We start from the raw sequence: 10,332 nt of genomic DNA, 5'->3' as shown, positions 1-10,332 counted from the left end.
TAAGTGTGAAGTCAATAGGTCTAAATCTAATCAAATTTCTTGGTTAGATTGGTGCGAGTTATATTTTGTGTAAATATTGTAATTGTTTTGTTTTGGTTGGCCTTCCAGGTCATTTTTATGAAATATACCTTAAAAAAAATTAATGTTGTTATGAACAATTATGATTTGATGATTATCCATATTCTAACCCCATATTACCATTAATATTGTATTCATATTGTGACCCTATAAATAGTGGGTTCTTGTATTTGATCTTGTATACTCAATGAAAAGATTTGTCTCATCTATCATTTTTTACTATCTCTATCTTTATATTATGTTCTTATGTTTATTTACTATGTTACTTGGTTGCTAATAGGTTGTTGTTTTACAACACGTTATCAGCACAAGTCTCTATATCTTATCTTGGCTTCCCTTAATTAATCAACAAAGTCGTTACCAACAACTATATCGCCACCGTTGGCTATCGTCCTTTCTTTGCTCTCCACATCGATAGCCGCAATGCAGTTTCATAACTAAGGTACGTACCAAGACTGACCTATTATTTGGTTTTTGATAAATTCATATTTTTTTGATACACTTTGAGTTATTTTTCTTTGGAATACGTTTTCCAAATAATTAATGTGCATAGTTTGAAGAATTAATATGTATGTATACTAGTTTATATGTTTTTAGCCGGTTTTCCTTATCGCACGTCATATTTTCCCAACTTAATTACTAATATACTCTCTCGTAATTATCATGATTATTTAAGTCACATTTTTTTTGGGATTATTGTATTTTGTTACTTTGTGTTTATAATGCTTATGATGAAGAACACATCCTACTAGAGTTACAGAAACATTTTGTTTCCATTCTTTACTGGCCATTCTCTAATATAGTTTTTAGATTAATTAACTAACAATGAGTTTAAGTTATAGATAGTCTAATTAATTTCTTGGAGCATCTTGATTAAATTGTGATTTTTAAATCCGTTAGCATCTTACATAAAAATCATTATGCATGACAATTAATTTTCTTTATTTTAACACAAGTGAATTACGTGAATGGATCATTATGCATTTATCATTATTAACTATCCATAATTGTTATATTTATATAAATGGATTAAATAGTATTTATTGTCATAAATTATATATCATACACCCATGAAAGAAAATTAAACTATGCATTTACAAGATATGCGTTTTTCAAGTTTGTATTTATACATGGAATGACTTAAATTAGTACTTCTAATTTATGTGATTGATGATTATATTATTTACTTTATATATAAACCTATAGACTTCCTCAACATTAAATGGTGGTTTATATTACAATCATAGTTATGCTAGACCTTGAAGATACTTCGATTCTTATGTTTGCTAATGCTTATCACTTATTTCGTTAAAAAAAAAAACTTAAAGTATATTTTTAGGAATTCTTAATATTTGTTATGAAAAATAAATTAGAAAAAAAAAGATATGCAATCTACTTTATTGGTTATTTAAGTAGATTTGATGTTTCATATCCATATCCATTAATATTACATAATAAAAAAGAATATATATGCATATTACTTTATTGGTTATTTAATGACATTCTATTAATATTGCTATAGTGTCTTTAATGTTTCACATTCATAATATTGAATTTGCACTATTAACATGTTAATTACGTATTTAGTTTTCAATTAATGATCACATTTATTTTATACATATATTTAAATTTGATTTGCATCAAATAAGGTATGCATACAAAACCTTGATTTATGACATTAACATTCAAATGTGCTTCTTAAGATTACAGACATCATAGGTGTTAATATAGTCATGACGTTTGTTTAATTTCTTAATATATAAGAATATTAAACTAGATTTGGTATGTTAAACACATTGGCATATTGAAGATTTTAATTTCAAATTATGAATGTTTATTATGTTATGAGTTCAAGAATATTATTTCATTATTAAATTTCAACTTTATGCATTAATTTGATATTTACATTATTCCAACAAGTCATTGAATATGACATATCTTTTGACATATGGGTTGGTTTGAACTACCATTGATATGTAGTGCAAGGCTAAACCAAATGTTTTCTTTTGAATAACCTTTAGTACTGATTATGATATTATACAACCAAAAATATATATTACTTTGTTGGTTAGCCTGTGCTTATCATTTAAACAAATTAAATCTATTGTTGTTATACAATTTTAATTATATTGATAAATAAATAACTTTTATTGGATACAAGACATATTAGAAATGATGTGTAGTGGTTTTTATTGGTAAATATCACAAGACAGCTTTATAATGGATGTGATTTTTTTTATAGTTGACATGTTTAATGATTATCTTGAACATGTTATATGATGGTAAAACGTGTGACTTAGTTGGTATTCTCGGCATGATGCATGAATATAACTTGTGTATCTGATGGTATGGAATTACATGATTTTAATACATGTTATATCTTTTATATGTTATAGATTATTTATTAAAACGTAGTTTGTGTTTTAAAATCAATATTGTGAATGATTCTGCTTATATAAAAGATCCACTAGTTATTAGAATAATTTAAATTTGAGAAATGGCATTCCATGTGTCACACTCCCTAAAGCTCATTACGAACTTACAAAAAGTTAAAATATTTTGGAAAGATAATTGAGCATAACTCCATCAAAATTACTTCTCAATTGATATTATGTGATGAGAAGATTATTTATAAGAAAGTTATTGTGAATTTGATGATATAATGAGCATCGTAACGTGGCGTATTCCCATTGGATCCTCGATTTCTCTCTCCATTGTCAACCTCCCATCACATTAATTGCGATGAGTATAAATAGGGTGGTTATACCCCTTTAGTTTCTTTTGTCACTTTCAATCTTTCATCTTCTCCTTGATTTCTTTCTTCAAACATCCATTTCCACTTTCACGATTGCCCGTTGTTTCAATTTTCACTCCGAAATAATGATCGGCGAAAAGAAGACATTGTCTTCTAAAAACGTCGATACTGTCGAAGTTACTTGGAAACGACCTGACTTCGAAAAACTCGTTACAACTTACGTGATTCCACTGGAATGGGAGCCAGAGTTTCCCTCTGCCGGGTCTACTGCCAGCAAGCCTCTGGCCGGTAAGATGGTCGTTTATGCCGATTTTCTCTCCCACGGGAATCTTAGGTTTCCGATAACCAAGTTCCTGGGGAACATATTGACCGGCCATGGGATACACATATCGCAGGTGCATCCTTTTGGTCTCATGCGGATTCGTCATTTCGAATTTGTATGTTGGGCTAACAATATCGTGCCCAAGGTTATTAAATTTTCCGTGTTTTACAAGATGCATGGACGTTGGGGATGGTTCAACTGTGCCTCTATATCCAAGAGGGTTATTGGAACTGAGCCGCCCCGCAGCGTGTACGAATGGAGGACCAAGTTCTTCTCGATGCGGGAGGACGTTATCCCCATCACCATGTTTCGAAGTCCGACGAACGAAAAGCTTCCGGACATGCCGGTTGTTTCTTTTGAGGGTCAATAATGGTTTCACATTTTGATGCAGAAACCTACACCGATGCGGTCCAAATCTGATGAGGCTCTTGTATGGGCGGGTATGAGCCGTTTATGGCCATATCCAGATCTGGAACTGTTATTCCAGAATGTGGATGAAAGTAAGCGTTCACTGTCTTCCTCATATTTTATTTTTGAGTTTCTTATGATTTTTTCGTTCCTTATTAGGTGAGGGGTCAATGATTGACGCCGTAGTAGACGACGCGGGTTGTCCGCAGAAGCGTACTTGCGATGCGAAAGCTCTGCCAATTTTGGATAAGACCACTTCCTCTTTTCCACCAAAGTGCGAGCCGAGCCGGTGGTGTCAGAGGCAATGTTTCAAATAGGTGTGTTTCCTCTGAACTCTCGTCCTCTAACTACTTTAACTTCTGACGGGGTGATTGTACTTCTGTCCTCGAGTGACGAATCATCATCCCGCGAAGAATATTGTTCTGACGATGCGTCTAAAACTTCATCTGTCATGCGTGCGTTGGCAGAGTTGGATCGGAAGAGGAAGCACCGGGCTTCCAAGGCAAGTGACGCGAGATCTAGTCACGTTAATGCCGAGGAAGAACCGAATAAGAAGAAAACGAGGTCCTCTAGCCCAAAGAAGGTCAGTCTTGCGGATCGTGTGCATGAGTTGATGCAAGCCTCTACAAGTAAGATATTGAGACTATAGATCGTTTGTGTTGTTTCATTGTGTCTTAGCTAATATCTTGTCTTTGTTGTTTTGCAGAAACTTCTTACGCACCCCAGCAGGGTGTATCCCTTAAAGACGGTGAGGGTCCAAAAATTCAAGAATCTCCGCATCAATCTCCACCTTCTCCTCCGCAATCTCCTCCCCACACTTAACTTTCCTCACCATCGCCTCAAGCGGGTGGTGGGGAGGCTTCTCATTCCCAACATTCAACTTCCGATTATTATGGGATGAGCAATCCTGTGGAGGATGATTATTTATATATACCGCGTTGGACTTTAGCGTAGAGGTCTCGTTTTACGGACCAAGACGTCTGTGCTGAGTTCATCAGCCGCGGTGTACCACCCACCGAACGCGATTTCCAGCGTGGTCGTCCCCGCCATGATCTCGCCCTCAATTTTAACCATGTCCTGGCTAATACTGTAGCCAGCGGGCAGGAAATATTGCGTGAATGGCAATCCATGGGGCAGAGGTGGGGTGAGATGTCCCGAGCAACATAAGAGGCCACGAAAACAGCTGAGGAGAAACCTTTGAAGGCTAACATTGTTGAGTGGAAGCTGAAGGATGCTGGGATTGTCCTCCAGGCTGAGAAGGATAGGCAAGCTGGGAAGAAGCATGCAAGAAGCAAAACGTTGTCCTTAAGGCTGCATGGGATGAAACGCATCGAAAGGTGTCAGACCTGGCCAAGGCTCTTGAAGTTAACACTGCTTAGGAATCTCAAGTTACCAAACAAGGTAACTTGATCCAAGTTTATGAGGAAGAGGCCAGGCTGCGGAAGGAGCTGGCGGAGGAAATGGAGAAGAGGGCGGAGGAGCTTAAAGTTGTCAATGTCGCTCTTCTGAAGACTCAAGAGGAGCAGGAAGCTCGTGCGTCCAAATTATATGAAGATAATTTGCAAATGGCCCACGGGTACCGGGAGAAGCAGGAGAAGGCCAAGAAGGCTGAAGAAGACCGACGATGGTGGATGACCAAGGGTTTTGCGCCGGTAAGTTCTTCCTCTTTTCGCTTATCTCTTCTATTTTACTATTGCCATCTTGTTAACAATTGTATATTTTTTCTTTGTAATAGGTTATCAGCCATATCAAGGAAGGGATCTAAGTTGACAGATAGTCTTGCTATCCTGCTCAATCAACCTCATTAATTGTAGAGGTTTAGAATGCTATACATTATGAATAATTACAACAATGACTCATTTGATTAAGGAGATATATATAAATTGCATTAATGTTATAAATATTCATCTAATGCCCAATCGAAACGGTGGTTGTCCAAGACGTAGCATGGTTCAAAAGTATTCAAAAGGCACTTGCGGAAGACTTTATGTGAAGATATCTGCCACGTGAAGATTGGATGGAACAAACTTAGTGTATAGTTTTCCCGAGCTAACAAGTTCCCAAATAAAATAATAGTCTAAGTCAATATGCTTTCTTGAATGGTAATTTAAGCGTGACAGTATTTATGGAATAACCTCCGGGTTTTATAAATCTGGATTTTACAAATCATGTGTGCAAATCATCTAAGGATCTATGTGGTTTAAAACAAGCCCACGTGCATGGTTTCAATGTTTGAGCATGTTTCTTCTTTCTGTCTTATGGCTTCACGTTTAGTCGTGTCGACATGTCCCTCTTTGTATTCACAAAGAACTCATGCGTTATGTACTTGCTTGTGTAAGTGGATGATTCTATTCTTACATATAACAATGAGACTACCATTACCGCTTTCATCTCTCGTTTCAATTAATCATGAGTTCCCCATAAAAAAATCTTGAGAATTTAAGCTACCTTTTGGATGAGGAGGTTGCATACATAGGTAACGGATTGTTTCTTACTTAATCCAAATATGCTAAATATATACTTACAAGTGCCGAGCTATGTGATTCAAAAGTAGCTAGCACACCTCTTGCCCCCCCCCCCCCCCCCTTCTTCTCCTTTTCTGAATCTTTCATAACCAATAAACATTACTTATAGATCAATCTATAAAATGAGGTTTATGCGCCATATAACATTCGATAAAAATGATACGTTTCTAATACATCGTGGAAGAGCTAGGTTGTAAGGAAAACAAAATGATTTATTACCGTTCCAAACTTGAAGAGCTAAATAAATTGTTTATATATAAGCTTAGATATTTTTTATGTATATTAAACATTGATAATTAAGACGATATTATGCTCTTGTTTCATCTCATCTTTTAGGATCGTCATTGAGAGTAGAGTTTTGCACTCGGTAACTAGAAATTAATATGATAAAAGTTCAAAGTAAAAAGAAAAACACAACACACTCACACACACAACTTAGTTTATAGGCTTTTTTTATATACTTAGCATCTGTATTTGTATATAATAACAATCTTTTTTTTTTAATATCAATAACTGATTATAGAAATTCAAATGTTTTAAAGTCATACTTTTATTTTCATGGTAATTTAGTGTATTGTAATAAGATACATTAGTTTATTGTAATGAATGATCGTAGTTTCTTATATGTGCCTAATGTATTAGCTAGAATTAATGTTTTACGAAATTCTTTTGTTGAAAGAAAAGCATGTCTTAACTTAGGATTTATGGGTTTTAGCTAAGTGTGAAGTTAATAGGTCTAAATCTAATCAAATTTCTTGGTTAGATTGGTGCGAGTTATTTTTTGTGTAAATATTGTAATTGTTTTGTTTTGGTTGGCCTTCCAGGTCATTTTATGAAATATACCTTAAAAAAAAAAAAACTTAATGTGAAGATTTTTTCTATTGATAAATTTTCGGTTTGTTTTATTTATTACAAATATTAATTAGAATTAAGTTGATGGATATTGAGACAGAAACCTAATTTATTTGACAGGGTTCTACTTTGATAAAGGACATTGGTCCATTGATGTTTGTGGTACATGGTTTTAAGTAAACCAATGGCTATCTTCAATATATTCTTTAATTGATTTTTTCTAAACAATCAAATCAGTTTTTGTTTTAGGTTTTTTAAAATTATTTAATTTGATATTATGATTTAACATTCGACCCTTACTTTTCATTATAACTAGCCATTTATATCGATTTATGTACCGTTATAATCAATAATGCATCACGCTTTACTTAAAATGTCTTTTCTTTTCTATATAGCAAACCGCTTTTCGAAATTAATAGACCAATAATGTAATTTTTGATCTGTTTGTACCAAATGTATTCATGTAGTACATTAGCTGTTTTAGGTTTTCATTTGTTGACCATGATGAATCTACAAATCATATACTTTCCTTACACCATTTAAGTTGTAAGGTTGTGGAAATTATCAAAATTCTTGTAACTAATATCTTCTTCAAGTATAACCTTTCCTCCACATATTATTCTTTCGTCTCGCTCGCCTTTTTTATTTGCACGGCGGCTCTTACAACGTTTCCTCGTGTAGCAATTCCCACCTTAACACGCGTAGAAGCAACCATTGTTAACGTGTGATAAAAAATATAAGTTTGGAAATAAAAAAATTTACCACCAAAGTTTTTAAAAATCTTACTAGCTTTCCTTCACTATCTACAACCGGAAGGCGACGATATTTGGTTTCAAGTAACAATCTGACATTATAGAATTCTTGTATAAGGTTTTTAGAATAATAATAACAATATGACTGGATCATAAAAGTAAGTAATAAGAGGAAAGTAGGATTAACCTTGCAGCATCCTCGAGATTAGTATTTTCGCGAACAACTAATGGTGCAGCTGTCATTAAATCACCAACAACCTTCCCATCGGTTTTACTGAGCATTTTTTGTGCCTCATTAAATGTCTGCAGTCATCGTTCGAGTTAAGAGATAAAATGATGGAAATAGATATGATATTATGTTAAGCTTCAACAAATTGTTGGATCTAAAATGTCTATGAGATTATACTGTAGGCTGCGCTTCTCACTAATATATATAACCCGTTTTGATACTTTTTTTTTTCCTAGAACGACCCCTTTCAGTCAGAGCCCATTTAGTTAGACCTCATTTCAATCTGAGCCCATTTGGTCATACCCCGTGGCAATATCAACCCATTTTGGTCAGACCTCGTTTTAATCTAAGCCCATTTTGGTCAGACCTCGTTTCAGTCTGAGCCCATTTTTGTCAGAACCCGTTTCAAGTTAAGCCCAATTTATTTAGAACCCGTTTTTATACTTTTTTTCTTTTTCTAAAAAAATATCTAACAAGCTGAGCCCATGTTAGTCAGATTACGTTATAATACTTATATTTTCTGTAAAAAAAAAAACGTTACAGTCTGAGCCCATTTTGGTTGGAACCCATATTGATACTTTTTTCTTTTTCTAAAAAACCCGTTTCAATCTGAGCCCATTTTGGTCCGAACCCGTTTCGATACCCTTTTTTTCTAAAACAATCTGTTTCAATCTGAGCACATTTTAGTCAAAAATTCATTTCAAGCAGAGCTCATTTTGGTCACACCCCGTTTTGAAACTTTTTTTAAAACCAATCTAAGCCCGCTTTAGTCAAAACCCGGCCAAGTTCATTTTGGTCAGATCCCGTGTCAAGCCAAGCCCATTACGGTCAAGACCCGTTTTGACCCAATCAAAATTGATACTTTTTAGCCCGTAAGCGGTAAGCTTACCCGACCCGTTCCACCTGTTTTGCCAGGCTTAGTTTCATAGCAATTTATGGTATCACAATTGAGCAGTAATACAACAAAAGTATCTGTAGGATAGATGATAAATACTTTACCTTCCATGTGCTATCAACATCCGGGAACATGTTTATATCAGAACGTGTAGTGCCTGATGAAAATAAAAGTCAAAATAAGTGTGACATATCTACTAGAACAATATTAATTTGATACTTCGGATTATGGCTTACCCGACACAGAGTCCAGTGCTAGTAAGTCATAATCCGAAACGAGCCCAACCTGCAACAGGACAAGAAGAATAAGTAACCTTAGAATACTTTATTATATATGTTTTATATATTTAAACAGAAAAAACTTACCAAATTCCAGTCATCATCAACTACAGGAAAGCCACTTATTCTATGCTTTACAAGAGCTTCCAGAGCTGCAGGATGGAAAAGTGAAATCAATAATAAGAGCCAAGGAAATCGAAATGATGGATGTTATAGTTCTTAATAATACTAAAGTAATAATACCTTCGTCTACTGTTGTTGTGGGCTTTACCACATGTAACTTATCTTTTCTAGTCATGAAATCACCCACAATCAGAGCTCCGGTTCTCGGCTGGAAACAAGAATGAAACTTGTTTAGTTCCTATCTGTGTGGCTGTTTTTAAGTTGTTATGTCACACCGTGTAACATATATATTGCACCTAAGATACTAAATAATAAAGGATTTGATTGTACAATTCTACGGCGGAAGCATGTTAAATTAAACCCGAGTAACACGTTGTTTAATGAGTGTATACATGTAAAAATAAATAAACAAGAAACAAATTATATTAACGAGAAAAGATATATGTACCGGTAGGGAATTAGCGGTTAAGGTAGCTGCGAAGATGAGAGTGGGTCTACGAGAGACGCAAGGAGACGGTAGTGTAGTATGGTGGAAGGCGGTGGCGGACCGGAGGTGAGGAATGGAGGCCATGGTTGACAGGGAGATGAGAGAAAGGAAGAAATATCTAATTTGGCTTCGATCCCAGAAGCCAGGCAACTGGTAGTAAATATCGTCAACTCGTGGCTTTGGTTATTTTGCATATGTTTAAACTTCAAAAGAGTTTTGTTTTATAGGCCAATGGCTTGTTTGATATTTCGTCTATCTCCAGCTGGACGCCTCCTTACATGATGTCGGCCCGGACAAGTTCGGACGAATGTTATTATAACCAAACAGCGAAATGGGCGTCTTACGGTTCATTTTTCGGATCGGGTCTAAGAATCTAAACGTCATAATTAATTAACAAATATTCAAATATTACATGGAATTTCTAGCATATAGTAAATTAAAATTTTGATACAGTTATGTTGCTATGTTACTTATATTTAAAAGTACACATGAAATGTCTAAATTGTAATATTTTTGGAAAAACAAAATATAAAGATTTTTTGAAAAGAAAAAATAAATTGACATATTTAAATGAAACACTGAGACACGTTCCCTTTGAACCTTAACTTTCATTATCACTGGTGGGAAC

The 10,332-nt window shown here is 34.6% G+C and overlaps 1 protein-coding gene and 1 long non-coding RNA gene across 2 annotated transcripts; both read right to left on the bottom strand.

Annotated features, from left to right (window-relative positions):
- Positions 1 to 7,364: 7,364 nt before the first annotated feature.
- Positions 7,365 to 9,915, bottom strand: LOC143585557 (CBS domain-containing protein CBSX1, chloroplastic-like). The gene is made up of 8 exons (XM_077067316.1): positions 9,666 to 9,915; positions 9,338 to 9,425; positions 9,182 to 9,246; positions 9,053 to 9,101; positions 8,921 to 8,973; positions 7,880 to 7,995; positions 7,727 to 7,784; positions 7,365 to 7,631 (listed from the first exon to the last, which is right to left on the bottom strand). Exons 1-8 carry the CDS (start codon positions 9,786 to 9,788, stop codon positions 7,557 to 7,559), a joined length of 627 nt encoding a protein of 208 aa, XP_076923431.1. The 5' UTR covers positions 9,789 to 9,915; the 3' UTR covers positions 7,365 to 7,556.
- On the bottom strand, positions 8,002 to 8,907 carry LOC143585558 (uncharacterized). Its single transcript, XR_013144560.1, has 3 exons — positions 8,458 to 8,907; positions 8,289 to 8,390; positions 8,002 to 8,256 (listed from the first exon to the last, which is right to left on the bottom strand). It is a non-coding gene; the product is annotated as an uncharacterized LOC143585558 (long non-coding RNA).
- Positions 9,916 to 10,332: the final 417 nt, after the last annotated feature.

Source organism: Bidens hawaiensis, unplaced genomic scaffold, assembly GCF_021521415.1.
Source record: "Bidens hawaiensis isolate Kalapana, Puna unplaced genomic scaffold, B.hawaiensis_p1.1 tig00033889_1, whole genome shotgun sequence".
NCBI lineage: Eukaryota > Viridiplantae > Streptophyta > Magnoliopsida > Asterales > Asteraceae > Bidens > Bidens hawaiensis.
The sequence above is the reverse complement of the archived record's forward strand: the minus strand, read 5'-3'. Positions and strand labels throughout refer to the sequence as shown.

What these genes read in the sequence shown, in the direction of transcription:
- LOC143585557 (XM_077067316.1), bottom strand. Translation starts at nt 9,788, where the DNA reads ATGGCCTCCATTCCTCACCTCCGGTCCGCCACCGCCTTCCACCATACT. An exon ending in CACAACAACAGTAGACGAAG is followed by an intron (nt 9,247 to 9,337) that starts GTATTATTACTT and finishes TCCATCCTGCAG; the next exon opens with CTCTGGAAGCTCTTGTAAAG. An exon ending in AGCACTGGACTCTGTGTCGG is followed by an intron (nt 8,974 to 9,052) that starts GTAAGCCATAAT and finishes TATTTTCATCAG; the next exon opens with GCACTACACGTTCTGATATA.